This window comes from Neodiprion fabricii, chromosome 4 (assembly GCF_021155785.1).
Source record: "Neodiprion fabricii isolate iyNeoFabr1 chromosome 4, iyNeoFabr1.1, whole genome shotgun sequence".
In the NCBI taxonomy this organism is placed as follows: domain Eukaryota; kingdom Metazoa; phylum Arthropoda; class Insecta; order Hymenoptera; family Diprionidae; genus Neodiprion; species Neodiprion fabricii.
Window position 1 is genome coordinate 42053125 of NC_060242.1, and position 16736 is coordinate 42069860.

A 16736-nucleotide genomic window follows, 5' to 3' on the forward strand; every position below is an offset into this window, starting at 1 on the left:
CGTCAATTAAAAGTTGGTCAAAAGTACCGTAATGATATTTAAAAATCATTCCAACATTGTTTCCTCTAAATTGCTCTTACCACCATGTCTCGTTATAAATTCATCCATTCCTTATTGTTGCTATTCTTTTCTTTTATTTAACGTAAATCGATTCGAAAATTTCTGCGAGGAAGCAGTTTACGCGATCAACTGCTCGGGGAAATGAAAGTATATACAGACTGCAAGTACGTACAAGTAGTTAGTGTGAGTTTATCAGAGAAAAAAAAGTTACTGGTGGACTTACTATATCCCCGGCGTAGTTTTTTTTTTTTTTTTTGTCGAACTAACAACAGTCTTCTGTTCAAGTGACTGCAGAAACGCCCTGCATGAGTTACAGTCAAATTTACCACACGGAGAAAAGTTGTACTCGCATACCTATATGGCATAAGAGCTCGTATAATGTTGGTTCTTTTGCACGTTCGAAAGTATTTTCTGCCGTTTGCAGCCATTTTCTAATGCTGCATCATGTTGGGCTCTGATAATTTCTCCAATATTGGGTATTTCTGTTCTTTCCCACATCGGATTCATTGCATAGAATACGTCATATAAAAACAACATATCGAGGGCTAACAATGAGGACTAGAGGGAGTAATCAGCAATTCCTTTGACGAAAGACGCGTCTGCTGGCATGTAGTTATATATAATAAGAGCGTATGGGCAATTTTAACGTTGAAACTCCATACCCATTATAATTAGGCAAATATTCAAAAGCGTTCCGCCACAATTAAGCGGGCGTAAGCCAACGTGATCGCAACGGCGTAGGACGAATTATTTTAAAGCCTATGCTACGCCCTTCTGGCATTACACGTTTTCTATTTTTTTTTTTTTTTTTTTTTTTTTTCGTTATCATCAGCCTCACTCTGACCAGAAGAGCGTGACATCTCATTTTAATTGTCATCGCGTGCGTCCTTCTGGCGGCTGTTTCATTTTTACAATTCCATTTCGGCCAGCAGGGCGTAGCCAAATTTTTTCTGTTATCGCCGTTCTCTACCTACAATGGTAAAGATTCACGCATGCTGGATGCACGGAGGGAACGGATTATTTGAGTCAAGTGATATTCGTTTGATTCAACTAAACGCGGCGAACACAATATTATTAATTCAACAAAATACTTTTGTTGGTCTGGCAAAATTTAGTTTAACCAACTGAAGATTTTTTTTAAACCGATAGAACTTTGATTGACACAAAATAAATAATTACTCCGCCGCCCATGACGACACATTTGATTGATTCAATGACAGTTTTCTCTCAGTGTGTGTATCGAACGTATAGCTCCGTCAAAGAGCCGTAAAGAGAGAAATATGATGTACCGAAGGTTCGAAAGTACAACTGAATTTGATCGAGTTGAAGTAGAGTTGGAACAATATTTTCTTACGATTAAAACAGACGAAAAGTTGGAAACCCCATTTATATCAGCTACAATAGCACAATTATTGCGATGACTCTGAAGAGATACCGTTATCGAATCCATTTCATCGATTTCTACGAACCAAGGCTCATTTTTTTCGTAACTCAATTCTCTACGAATCTACGAACCCAGATTCTGGATAACGGTGTAGTATCTTTTATTAAGGCATTCGTAGACTATTCAACACCCATAATAATTTCACTAATCATATTTATTCGATCAATTGAGAAGCCAAATCGAAAATATGACTTTGTGGTAATCATTCAATACTGGGTTCAGAGTCGTTCAGAGAGTTCTTTTCAGAGTCGTCAATAAACGTATTTTAGCTGAAACTTGGAACTCTGAAAGAATTTCTGTTTCAGGGGAATATCGTTATGCAACTAAATCCCACTCGACGAACCTTAGTTGTACTTTCAAATCTTCGATACATGATATATCTGTCTTTACAGACCTTTGACTGGACTGTACGTTGTGTACATTCTTAGAATAAATGAATCTGCAATTCTACAATCACTTCGAAGTAAAGTGTTTTCATTCGGTAATGATCTCGAAAAATATGTAACAACCAAAGTTGTGGACCTTGGTGCCGTTGTTGCGGCGTAGACGTTTCACTTTGACAAGCCGCTATCGAACGAAACGAACCCCACGACCAATATAGATGTGGAGGCTACTGTTTTCGGTCCGTTCTCCTCGTCTTACGTAGAGTGTGATACGATATACTACCCTTCGACTACGAGGAGCACGAAGGAGGATAAACAGAAAGGAAGATATTATTACAAGCTGGTTGTTTGATAATGACACTTGATATTTATTGTAACAAAGATGATGCAGCGATTGAGTCGAATCGGGAATGATTGAGTACGAAAGGGAGAGTTGGGGAAGGAATGAGATCTTTGCAGGAGCAGATCGACGCGTCTATACGCTGGAAAGAATTAAGATATTCAAAATTCCCAAGCGGCGTCTTAAAGAGGAATAATTTGCTCTCATTTTTCTTTTTTAAAAAACAATCTACGATCTTTTTGAGCCCCGGTACGTAATTTTCTACATAGCCGTTTTCGGCTTTTTTTTAGCCGTAGAAAATTGACCCTACAACAAAGGAAAAATTTTTTCCTAAGCTGTGGGGTTAAATTTCCGCGGCTAAAAAATAGCCAAAAAGGACCATGTTCAAAAATACATACCGGAGCCGTGAAAAAACGTAGAGAATTTTCCAAAAAAGGAAAATAAAGGTAAAATCCTCTTCAAAAAGCTGCTTGGCAAATTCGATTATCTCCATTTTTGAGTCCGCTTTCTAACCTTTAGTGCGGCAAGAAATTTCGACTGGTGTACCCAAACTTTTGGCTGACAGTGTATTTTTTTGCCTGTGAAAGTACGCAGCTAGCGCATAGTTCTAGGAGTGAAGTAAGAGCACGTTGTTTCTGAAATATATTATCTCGAGGCAGATGAAGGAGGGAGAAGCTGAGTAAGTACAATTGCATGTGCCATGTGCACTCGGGATCTAAATGTGCATATGCGAAGCTTGATGAAATAAGAATACAGGCGGGAAACTATAGGGTTACAGCAAGGAACGTGAGGAAGCTGGAGTACCGTCTTACGGACTGGACGTAATACCGTTATATTATAGTTACGGTAAAAATTCGAACTATTATTCATCTTTGTTTCTTCAAATTTGAAAAACTTTGCAACAGCTCCGCGCCGATCGTGTCGAAATATGACTCTTGGAAATTCTTAGGGGATTTATATTAGATAATGGTGCAACGGTCGATTTGCTTACGACCAAACTGAAAAATGATCGTGCACCATTGTCGATATTTAAAAAAACGATTCTGCTCAGCAGGTTTGCCCGTTTCCCAGGATTTGCTGAAAGAATGTTCTCGTGTTCACCTCAAATTCATAAGCGGCTATCCACAAATCGTTGGGGTACACATCTGTAAGCTGATTCCTCCCATTCATAAATAATTCTAGATTTTGCGCACATAAATGCCTCATACCCGAAAATCTAGAACTATTAATAATCTGACTATATTCAACTGTTTAGGATCTTTCTCATGAAATTTTGCGTCTGAGAACGCAAATTCGTAATTAGGCATTTCGTTAGAGACACTATAAACATTGACCGTAACTATATCTTTTCAACCTGAACGTGTGTATTAATCCGCACGAATCTTTGCTACGTTGAGAAAATGGTAATTTTTTTTTTTTTTTTTCATCATGTTTGTTAATTTTCGTTAAAAGAGTCAGAAGCGATTCACCAAGCTTTCGAGCATTCTGTAGAATACACTTAAAGACCAAAAATTCAGTCAAAAGTTTATTCATCCCGCTGCAAAAACTCGAAGCCGAAAGTTCCGAAATTCGCCATTTCGAAATCGGATTTGCAATGGGTCTGACATAATTACAAGATTATCGCTTAACCCTTCGTTAAGCGCGTCAGCTTTGGTAGCGCCAGGTAGCGGGTGGGGTCTATGGAGACACCGTTTTGTTAATGCAATATTTTTATCTGCAGTATAAATCAACGGTTTTATGCTTAAAATTGTGTTTGTCTATGCGTCTGGTAATGTCTTACAGGTTGCAAATTTCATATTCATTGTTTATCATAAATAAACAATATGGCATCTCAGAAGTGAAAAAACCTGAAAATTTGACAACTGTGAACGATTCCGCAAAAAAAAAAAAAAAACTACTTCCTTGCATAAAAGAGGTTCTTTTCGAGCAAAGATGTGAAGACGAAGATATAAACAAACGAAATTATCCATGGGGCGAAATTTTTCAATAAATGGATACCGTTTTTATTGACTTAAAACGCACTTATTTCGACTAGTGAAAAAGTACATATACACATGCCATCCGTTCTTGCAAAATGGAAGCAAACCATGTCGCAAAAGGTAATAAGACACATTTCCAACATGTTTTTAAAATGTTCTTTCAATCCCGATATTTTTTTACGAAAGCAAACGGACAAGGTTTGCAAAAAATTGCAAACGACGAGTACCTGCAGATAGGCGCGGGCTCCAAATACTGAATAATGTTACCTGCATCATTTTGGCCGAAGTGAAATTGTGAAGACAAAAATACGCCGTAAGCACTTGCCGCCAGAAGGGCGTAAGTGACAAAAATAAAAGATTTGCATCCAGCCCTTCTGGTCAAAGTGAAACTTGGTAACTGGAAGGAGCGGAATACGATCACCGCCACAACCGCGTAACGTAATTTTTCAAATATTTTAACCTATGCCGTTATGGCGGCACCAGCCCGAAAACTGAGGCTGAAGTTAATAAAGTTAACGTAACGAAACTTAAGGAATAAATAATTATTGCACGTTTTTAGAATGTCTTGGAAGAAGTCGGCTGTTGAAAATGAGAGTATATTTTCTTTATCACGGTTTACTGAATCTCGGACATTCCCAAAGGTGTGCAAATTAACGACTTTTGCTAAACATGCATCGCGAGAATCACATTACCAACTTCATCCTGATCCCCAAAAGCACCGCAGTGGCTCATCTGGTACGCCCTCGTGGCAGTGGCGTACCTGGTATTTTTTTAGGATCACAACCTTCCGTTATCTAGCTCTCGATGTAACATACCTACATAATAACGTATAACAATATCGTGAGTAGCAATCACTGCAGGGCTACGGGTTGCTTTTTCGCGCATCAGGTGAATATTTAATACAGTAGGTATATCGTTCGATACGCAGAGACGCTCGTCGCCCGTCTTTTTCGTCTCTGCCTCGGTCTTCCTCTTCCGTTTCCTCTTACTTCGTCCCGCAGTTTCCCGGCATCCCCAACGCCCACGCACCATTCCATAGTATTGATTACCTTACTCCCGCTGTATATGTATACCCACGACGACGACGACGACGACGACGACGACGTAAGAGCAGCGCAGAGCGAAAGGCGACAGGAAAAGGACTCGATTACAGCTTGAGCATCGCGCATCCCCCAAATCGCCGCGCAATTCTACCGCTTGCACGCATGTATGCGTGCTGCAGCTTACATAAGTTCATCCGTTATGCCACGACGTCATACAAACATTGGTAGCGCCGTGTAAAGTAAGTGTACCAGTTATTGACGCTGTTCCAATTATTGATCTTTTTTGGTTGTATTTGTTTGATCCACAGTTTTAAAATTATCAAAAAATACATTTTTTGCGTCTAAACGTCTAGCAATTGGTTTTTGTGATCGAGAAATTCACAATTTGTGCCGTCAATTTATAATTATGACAAATACAAGGGTCAATAATGGGGTCTAAATGTGTCAATAACCGCTACACCTACCTTAAGTATAGATATACACGCTGTGAGTAAATATTTCACACGTAAAAACGCACACCCTTAGCCCCCATGCAAGTTTCAACGATCTGGCGGTTCTACGTGCTACAAAGTTAACTCAGCTATTATTCGAGGCGATTTTTCAACGCCATTCGGTCACGATGCAGGGAAATTTATAAATGACGATCAACGCAATACAACTCCATGGTTGAAAGGCCAGTCGGTATAATTGTTTGCTTTTTTTCAATTTCACTTTCCTTTTCTTCTCATTTACTAGGTACATTCGAATTTTTTTAAATCAATTGGGTTTCCTTGCAACGAAATTGTGGTAATTTTTTAAAAACATTTATTCGTTTCTTATAACGAGCTGTTCGCAATCTTGTGTAACTTAAATACGAAAGTCGACAAAAACAATATTGACGGTTAGCGTCGTTGAGCTTTGAGGTAACCAAACTATTTCAAGAGTATTGCTTGCCAGACAATGCTCAGAGAATTTAATTCATCTTCCTCCCCAACCAATTTCATGAAGCTGAAGCTAGAGCAGCTAGAGTTAACAGTCGAACGTGATAAACTTTTTTCAAATAGAAAAATGCAGTAGTTGTATCCTCATAATTCTATAAGAGTATCGGGGGTTCAATGCCAGGGTAATTTACTAAATTTTAATTATCGGACTTCACCATCTTATTCGAATCAACGTTGGAACGTTTGTCCGTTAATTCTGGCTGCGAGCTTCAGTCTTGCCCAATTTCACCTTCCACGATTAGTCATAATTAGGTTACGATAAATAAGATCAACCTTGTTCAGAGTTCTTGTTTCAGAAGGAGTAAGTCTCTCTTTGTACGATCGAAAGCACGATTTTATTGACTTTGGTGTTTGGCTCATCAATTCTCAATTGAGACTCATGCACGTTCAGCGCCCACTTATCGCCCGTCAAAGTGCAATTTGCGTAGAACACCAATGATTCATGTTGCAAAATTATCGCGTCAAAGTGGAATTTGCATAGAATACCAATGATTCGTGTTGCGAATAAAAATTAGGCAGTATAACGTTAACTGCATTAGTATCAATTTAAGCGGTGAGCTTTTTTCCATAGTTGGTGGGCACGGAACATGGCTGCCACGTGATCCACACTTGTGCCAATTCCGATCCGATGGCGTAGAATTAGTTTCATGAAAATCCCATGAACTGATAAAAATGACCCGTCACTCGACCTTCCAAAACAAATTACGATCCTTTCAACCGAGAGCATGTATCAATCAGATATATAAAGCTAGTTAGTATAAACTGTTTGCCTAACACAATCGGTGACTGACCAATATCGTGACTTGTATTACTTTCCAACCATTATTTACTCAGTTTTCTTTTTTCCTCTTTGCTGCATGTAAGAGAGTTTCACGAGCTTGAGCAATGATGCAGCTCTAAAATGTAGGACTAAATAATGATGAGAAGTAAGTCCCCACACTTTAGGAATCACGTTATCATAACAATAGGAGTGAGATCTGCGAACCGCGGTGAGGGAGGGAGGGAAACTCGGGTTATTTAAATATTCAATGTCTCAGTTTCGTTCCCCGCTTGCTATATTTGCCTCTTCGTATACATATACACCTCGTATCAGTTGTTTATTTCTAAAAGGCTATCGGCCCTATTTGAATAATAATTGATGGAGATTTTGTGAGAATTAATTCATATATAATCAAGTAGGCAGCAGGAAGACGTTACGGAAATCGTGTTTCGGGATCGTCCGACCGCTATGTATCTTGCTTATCGCAGAAAATAGACACACTGCACACATGAGTAGTTTTCTATGAATTTTTTATCATTTTTCCGGAAAAATACCCACGTTTCAATGAATTTCAAGCGGGTAGAGGATAGGGATTCGCTGGTTCGGCCCCTGCAGCCTGGACACGTGCTTACACAGCGAATTGGCGAGCAAATGTCGGAAAAAAAGCCGCATACTTACAATGAGGGGTTAAATCAACCACTTCAATCAATAGCAGGTATTTCTTTTTAATGCTAGAACCTAAAAGGGATTCTTTCGAGCCGAAAACATCTCGAACAGTTATTTAATTTCTGCAACGTTGAACCGTATTAAGGAGGCGATTGAATCAGACTGTATCGTAGTTAAAAAATGCATTGCAGCGCGACACGCAAGATATCTTCACCGGTCACTTACCATCAGATCCATAATTGAATTTTGCAGTACAGGATATCAATCATAGAACTACTTTCTTGAAAACGACTAACGATAAATGGACCCCGAAGCTCATCGAGACACTGCACAGGAATTGCGAAAATTATTTTCGAGATGATTGGGCTGCTGATATGCAGGTAAATTTTCACTTTGATCAAAGTGACCGGCAGAAAATTAACTTGTGTATCTAACAGACGCAAGTTTTACACGTTTTTCCACGTTTAAAACACCCGTTTCTGCGACAGTATACAAAGAGCACTAACAATAAGACCGTCCTGGTATTGGAAAGTGCTCAAATTTTTATCCCTGCCGCGCATGCGCATCGGTTTTTGGAATGCAAGTCTAAAACAAAAACTTGTAAACCGTACTTTTGTTACATAAAGTATCGTGTGCACCATGGAGACTATGGGTATTCTCACGCCCCGCGATTTTTCAATATTCGTTGTCGTCTCGTACCAATTGTGTAAACTCACGCTTGGCGTAAATCGTACTCCTTGATGCACAATCTACTCCTTTTCATCATTGTAATCCGAAAATGCATCGCGCATCGACAAGGCCTTCTAATACCTACGCTTGCGTTCATTGCACATCTGCAGTCCAATTATTTCATAACGTCGTATTGTTCTAGCTCGCGATTAATTTGAAAAAACTATTCCAATTTAGCCCTTACCTGCTGGAATCTACGTAATTCTAGAGAAGTGTGTCAGGTAAGGGTTAAGGAAGGTGCGCATGTACACGCTTGAACACCGCGCTGTAAGCGCAAGTCACGTGATTGGGAGAACGAAACTCGTTCGATCATAGCTCTCGTCACCTTCTTCTCGTCTTTATTAAACCTACAAGACTACGTAGCCGCTGTAGAGGATATCAAGTCCAAGCTACACCAATGCAAGGAGACATCACGTGTACCGTAGCTTCTTTACGTATGTGCTACAATGAATCGTAAACCCGCTAGTAATTTGCTATTGTGTAAACTTGTATGAGTAAAATTAAGGGTAGCTTTTTGTTTCCGATTTTTTCACCCCCGGTATGCCCCGCAACGCGCCGTCACGGATTCGTATAGCTCTGTCCTAATTTGAGAGAGGGTGCAAGAGGGATCCGAGGCGAGTGCCGGTTGCGAAGAGCGAGAGTGCAGGAGCCGAGTCAACGAAGCGTGATTGAAGTGAAGGGCGCGGTGAGGGGGGGGGGGGGGGGGGGTGCCCGGCGTAGGCATCGACACTGTAGGAGGGTGCGCGCCCATCGCGGCGGAGTGGCGGCGCAGGGCGAGGAGGAGGCCACGCGCTCCAAGAGGGTCGTTCATCCCCGGGTCAAGGTTACCCCCTCCGTAAATCCCTCCGCAAAACCCTCGGCTCTAGTTACCCCGCGCCCCAACTGCAGCCACCATCGATCCTAAGGTTTGAATATCTTCGCTACATTCTTTACCAAGGTTACACACCCGCTTGCACTTGCCGCCAGTGCACCGATGTGCTCTGAAATACTATCACCCTACGACGATATCAAGCCGCGTCGTATCTCATGGTTGATACGAAAACATGGCCCTAAAATCCATCGTCGAGAAAATCGCCACAGCTAGAAATAATATATTACCTACTTCGGAAAGATTACCGTCTTAAAAGGCCCTTCGCCAATCGGTTAACACGAAAAAACGACGCACCTCTGGAAATCGAAAGTTCGCATCCTCGTCAGAGCTTCGGTGTTATCTGATACGATGGTTTACGCGCCCGGTGAGGTATCTGCGGGTACAATTTTCTTACACGGTTCACCTTCCTCCGTAGCCTGCATTACGGTTACGTGCCATTTTCCCTGAAATTGGCACTACAGAGACACGTATATGAATCCCCACGTTCGGCGGATATTCTTTCACGATTCACATGTAGACCGTTCATCTACCCTTGACGATGCCTTGCATTCTTCTATTATAGAGCCGGAACTAAAAACACGTTCAGCGTTAACACGATGCAGGTGATGATGTTTGAAGGCGTGGAACGTATTATGTTGGATTCTATAAAGAGGGACAAGGCCGCTTGAGATCACTCAAACCGCAAACTTGGTCGAATACACCCGATAAGGCGCGCTCTACAAAATTACATATCTGTGCCTACGTTAATACTGAATTGACAGTGAATAGTTGAAGTCCGAGGAAGGGCAGGGGAACAAAAATAAAAAAAGGACTTGTAACAAACTCGTTGGTCCTGTGACTTGCAGCGCGAACATCGTCGTCACATCTTCTCCAGACTTTTTAGAAATATTTTACCTGAAACGAGTTGGTAAACGATGTATAAATGCAGGTGAAATTCTCCAACTTTTACCAACAATAAGCCACCTACATATTCCATTTCATCCCCTCGACCACACAAATCTCACAATCGCATCTTTCGTAAACGAAATTCTATCGAGAGAAATCATATTTCACCATGCATACGTCGATGCCATGCCTCCGCTCCCGGTTTCATTAACTTATTTTCTCTTTTCCTGTTTTTTCTTTTGCTCTTCCAAGATTTCAAAGATCAACCATGATCTCACTATATTGGCCACATTTATTACTTTCAATTGCGAATTAGAACTCTGCTGAACTCCTCACCCGCCCTCGCAGTTTTCGTACGATATCTGTATTGCCCTGGCTAACGCATCCGGTTTTTCCCCGCAGCACGACGTGCGCATTCTGTCATACCCTTCGTACCGTCGCCTGCTACAGTCGCTAAAAGAGTGTAAGATTAATATACTGCCCGGCGTAGAGGATAAAACTGAATTTGGAACGCGATAGTTGTTTTGGCTGATGTATAAAATTTTCTGAAATTGGCGCAAATTCTCGGGTTCTCTATGACTGAAGCTATACATTTTATCGAAACTGTGAATGTCCTTTCCACTAACTCCCGTTGCGTCAAGCATAGCTTGCAAAGACTTGCAACAAAGTTTTTTCTCATTAAATTGCAAATTCCTTTAGAACGAAATCTTGAACATATAAATAATAACAATCATTATTCGTGGAATAAATAAATAAATACATACGGGGTAGTCCAAATAAATCTGACCAAGGTGTGATCCCGACCCCAACCGAATTGCTCGCCGACTCATCTACTTGTACTCCACCAAATATACATTTTCAAATTTTTTCAAATTTTTTCCACCTGCCGTTTATGAGTAGGCATTGTAGATCTCATCTTCCGTAACTCTAGAAGTGTGCATTTGGGAATAAGTTGTAAAGTTGAAAAAAAAATTGTTCTTCCGAATGGTCGAAAATAATTTTTTCAAACTTTGCTGAAAATCGTAAGTCACCGTTTTCAACGAAAATCGCACAAACATCGATTATTCTCCAAAAGGACTCTCTCAAAAAGTATGAAACATTTTTTGAATTTTCTTCGACTAAATGAAAACTTTTTTGTATTTGCCACATAATGGGCCCGGCCGTAGTTTCGAAGCTACGCTTCTTCTTGCACATCAATGCGCATGTTATCTGATTGTAACATTTGGTCTCAATTTTTCCTCAATCCTCACATAACATTACTGTAACTAGCGTCCACTGTAGGTGCGCGAGACCCGCTTCGAAGAGCGATGGAGTAACCCTTGTTCACCCACACCTGCATCAATCCCCGTTTATGAAATAACAGAAAGATTACAACGATGAAAGTATAATCGGCCACCTTGCCTTTTGTCAATAGTTTTTCAAGAAGGTCGTGCGAAGGGAGGGGGGGGGGGCTGGCTAGCCAGAGATAATTTCGTGACGAGGGCGGTGCACGACGGCTGCAGTCACGGTCTCTATAAGTTGGCCGAAATATAGCCAGGTATACGTCTAATCGTAAGCTGCAGCATAGCGACTGCGGGCAGCTGCTCTGGCAGGTGTGCCCGTTACTACGAAAATGTCAAAAGTTACGGAACTTGTGTCCAGGAAGTTCTCAACATTGAGAGGTTCTAAATAGTCACGGATATTGTACGTTCAATGTTCAATATATATTATTGGCAATCATAGAAGCCTGAGAGTTTGATAAGATTGCAATACATCGCTATTGTCCCTACATTACTCCAATTAAAGTTGGATGGAATGAGATCGGAATTTTCCGATCATTCGTTTCTAGTGGAGCAAGCAGACTTTACCATCTGGCAATATCAATACCTTATCGCTAGGTGATTCTGTCCATCCAAACATTATGCCGTAATTATGGAAAAACATGAAACATAGAGCTGAATTTTCTAGCAGTTTGTATGTTTTCGTAAATCTGTAGTACAACAGGTGTTGTGTAAAAGTGATCGTGTCAAGTTACACAACGTTACCTGTTATGACAAAATCGAATAAAAATAAAAAGAAAAAAACTTTCAAATGAGAATTGGGTCAGCCGGAAAGGGGTGGAACGAAATAATGGTACAGTAAACCTTTCCAACCTTTTCCGACCAACTGCCGGCATTTTCAGCGGTTGAAAAGAGGAATGTTTTCTCTAGGGAAAAGCTACATGGGAACGACCGTAGGCATCGCCAGAGTGAGTCGTCTCAGTTTTCACCCGCACTCATTGGTCACAGTTATTTCTCATAGCATGTCAATGAAATATAATATGAGAATGCACCTTAGATTCTCGGACACTGTATCGTTGCCTATCGTAAAAGGAGAATACGGTTGTCTTTCCAAGATATATGTCGTCGTCATCGACTCGCTCGTTAATCAGCTATCTTCAGATTTGCCTACTTTCGTTAAATAGTAATCGTACTGCGGGGTCTCCTAGATTATTCGAACCAGTCAAGTTTTACAAATAAGAGTTCCTGACACAAATTTCATGATTTCGAGGGAGACAAAAGTTGGTGTTGACGAATTCGTCATGGATGGGGTGATTTTTCGAAATTCGCAATCTTTTGGTGACTGCAGTTTTGTCACTCGGTTCCCGATCGTCGTATGAAACAAATGATTCACCCGATTTCCCTCCGTTCTTGCCATCTATGATGAATTAAAAGTGACCAAATCTTGTACCTCTGGTAACCGCAAAACTGATGTCTGAAACTTTTATCCGTAAAATGCCGATTGTTTCGATTTAATGTTTTTCTTTTTCATTATTATTCGCACTAAAATGTAGATGCACCATCCCTACAGCGCTTGTTTTCATCGCACACCTTCTGGCTGTGAATTTCAACCAACGAATAAATAGCTTACTATAACAGAGCACCAAGCACTGTCCTCTGAAAAGAAAGAGGGGCGGATGAAAAATGCAGACAGAACATTGATCTGTTCATCGCGTAATTTTGGCGGCACTTACCTACCTTTCAGTTCTTTCCGCATGGAACTCGGTCTCTCATTCTCACTTTCGTTCGAACGTTTCCCAAAATTTTTCGTCGACGACTCCGGGTGGCCAGCTACTGCCACCGCCGCCAGTTTGTTCTTTCTTCACGATTTGCCCCCTTTTTCTAATTAATCAATACCCATAACCAGCCAAAGCACGGACTGGGATGAGATACGCTTCCGCAACATCAGACACGCTAGTAACGCACACCACCCGAACTACATCCCAAATTATACGCCTGGAAAACACGTGAATCAGGTGGTGTAGGTTACATTAATTATCTCAGACCTTTTAAAGTTAATCTACATATTTTTAATTAACGCACTTGCCCACACACTGTGTCGGAAGTAAACAGAATTTTGAAAACGATCGACCTTTTGCGCGTATTAATAATATTATATAATTTCCTGGTTCAAAAATTAATTAATGACAAATCCGTCATTACGTCTGAGAAAAGCGTGTCTTTCGATCAATCGGAGATCAAAAACAGTTGTTTTGCCCCGATACGTACGGGCACCCAACAAGTAAACCTCATTAAACATTGGTCCCTAATTTCCCTCTAAATTTTACCACTCTCCTCTGCTACCGTACGATAAAAATAAAATATCTAATAACCGTAATTGAATTGTTCATAATATTTTTCCTCCTGCTCTTAGTATCCACCGCACACCTGCTGATTTTCATTTATTGGTTTTAATTGTAAAAGTGTACCATTCAACAGATGTAGTCAGTCTACCAATAAGGCATACACATGCCTTTCCACTCTTCATCGCTTCGGTCGTAAAATTTCACCAGTCAAGCATACCAGATCTATGTCTTTTGTCGAAAGTTTTTCTGATCGTTTTATTTTTTAAACCGAAACGTCGTTTGTACATCTTGGTTCGCGAATACAGTACTCATATTATCTGTTTCATATTTTGAACCCCTTTGCGAACCTCAACAGATTCATTCGATTCAAAGACGGTCTGTCCGGGATGTGCCCTTGCTGGATAGATGCAAATCAGGGGAAAAAGGATTGTCTACCTGGCCGACGCGTACATCCATAAGGTTCACTGTTCACGTTTACACGATCCTGCGAATCCTTTCCACATGTACGCGCAACAACGCTATCGTAACAACAAACGACGTTTACCCAACCATGCCGTACGGTAGTCCCTACATCAAGTGTTTCTCTTCCCCGTCGTGGTTCACCCGTTACTTGCTATACGGATGCGGGAATTACTGCACACCGACTGGCCGTTTTCGCAATAGCTTTAGAAAAATCCCGGTACTTCGCCAATTCGCATTTGTCGCCGAGGTCCGCGCGTTACGTGTACATTGGGTAGGTATATCATCGCAGGCAACGAGGTGATCCAACGGCACGCACATTCAAACTCCCCCCATTCGGCATTGCAAGGGACGCAAGGGACGCCGCGTGTATTATTTTTTCAACGCGAAGCGGCTTTTTGCCGGTGCTGCCGCGCGGCGTAAAGCCACGAACTGAGGAGTCGTTGCCGCCGCCTTAGCAAGCCTTCGCGTGGGCCGTGCCTCTCGCGGTACTCGCAGTCATTCGCGAACCTTCGTCATTTCGCGTGCCCGTCCAACTCACCCAGGCGTCGGTATACGCAGAGGTATACACGCACGTATGCACTCCTCGTTAACTTGGCAATGTAGTTAGGGAGGTGGCTCTTTCCTGTCCATGCAGTGCCGTGACGTGTTGTTGCATTTTCATTGACGCCGATTTTCTATGCCAATTTATCTCGCCGATCGAAATTCAAACGCCTGATCGTCGCGAAAACGTGAGCGTAGGTATCATAACATCACGCATCGTCTCGAGATTCACCCACGCGTGCTGCACGCATCGCACCGACATACGCGCACGCATATGCTCGCACCAACACTCGTAAGCGCCTCAATTTATGCGCTCGTGTATCAGTGGACCAGTCGCGTACAGTGATGTATTTCCAAAGCTTTTCGTGTAATTAAGTTATCATTCGATTGCCAAATCGTATACGTTCTTTCGGCTCTTTGTCGGTTATCACACACGTGGTCTTGCCATGTGCACGCTTACCTGCGCCCTGACGCATGCATACCCATATTCCAATCACAGTTGATTTATCCTGCGGACCGTTCAAGGACAATGAAAGGATACGGTAAGAACTATCAATTTTAACATCAAAATACACGACACCAACGTACGTGCTCATCATTAGCCGCACGATACTTGAGGCGATGATGAACATCACGCCTCCCGAAAGTCGTTGACTACCGCCTTCATTCTTCGATTCCTCGGCCGAAGCGAAATTGCCCGTTTCTTCGACTCTACACCGTAGCTACATGCATTCGCAACGTACCCTCACATATTCGCGTACCTATAGTGCGATCCGTCTGTGTATAATTGTTCGTAACAAGTTGATTCGAATACGGGAACCGCGGGGAGAGAGGACGGGAAGAGGACGCTTCCTTCTGTTTCTTGATCTGTGTCTTGCGCCAAACGGGTTGAGAGTGAACGGCCGCACAGGCGGCGTTGTGTGAGCGATGTGATGACCGGCGGCGGCGCCGGCGGAGGAGGGGAGGGGGGCATAAAAGAGAATACGCCGACGTGTGTGGTAACTATAATAACGGACCGCAGAATGTATGAACGCGGATGCCGGAAATATCTGCAACGTCGAGTCGCGTCTGGTGCCTACCTACCGGACTAGTAGACATAACTACTTATTTTTCAAACATGAGCAGCGTGCGATATTCCCGCAATTTGTGTTTTCTCACTCTTGTCATTATTGTCATTACTATTATGGTGTTTTTTTTTTTGTCTTTGTTTTTTTTTTGTTCTAGTTTCATGAATACTCATAGTTTCTCTAGTCCATACCAATAACAGTGTGAGAAAAACTGAATGCCATTGTACATACTTATATGATCATAGGAGGATTCTATTCCTATGCGAGAACCGTACAACGATTACGGCACATCATACTAGGTACTAGATATCGCGAGTGCGCGTGTAATCTTACCTCACGTGCTGCTAATTCGCTGTATTATTCTTTCCTTCTCTCTATGAACTACATGTCTACCTTTTATCTTGTAAAAGAGTATAATATTTGCCCGCATTGTTGTAAACTAATAATCACACATCGCGACGATTACATTATAGTATTCGGACGAGGGAATATTGAGTAGGGTGCGGTAGTGCAACGAACCTCAGGTATTTACTCCTTGCATGCGGAATAAAATTACACACCGTGAATCGGGCAAGATTCGTGCGGCATTCGTCGCGCTGTGGCGACGTAACCGATATCCATTCCGATTTATCAATAATTTAAAAAGCGCCGAATCGACACGCGGCAACACACGGCATAGAATCTTATTCCTATACGTGAACGGTTGCAAGAAGTGCAATCTATGCCTGCGTCCTGTACAGTATATTCGTATAGTTACTGCAGATCAATATTTCCTGTGGCTATCTAAACGATCATTTAGACGTCAATATGTTCTTTTAATCGCTACTCACTCCTGATCAATATTCTCTCCCAAGTATTTTCAAGCAGCGAAACAAGGAGCAACGGCGGGTGTATGGGTCACGTACGTACGACTCGTAGTTACA

The 16736-nt window shown here is 41.8% G+C and overlaps 1 protein-coding gene across 9 annotated transcripts in view; it reads left to right on the top strand.

Annotated features, from left to right (window-relative positions):
* Positions 1-16736, top strand: part of LOC124179796 (insulin-like growth factor 2 mRNA-binding protein 1) — a 78798-nt gene that overhangs the window by 49582 nt on the left and 12480 nt on the right. The window contains exon 1 of one of the 9 annotated variants that reach the window (XM_046564551.1): positions 14716-15288. The exons of the other annotated variants lie outside the window; for them this stretch is intronic. Coding sequence (XP_046420507.1) covers positions 15221-15288 — 68 coding nt within the window. The 5' untranslated portion in view covers positions 14716-15220. Of the gene's footprint in view, positions 1-14715; positions 15289-16736 lie in introns of those variants that run through there. 9 annotated transcript variants of the gene reach the window in all.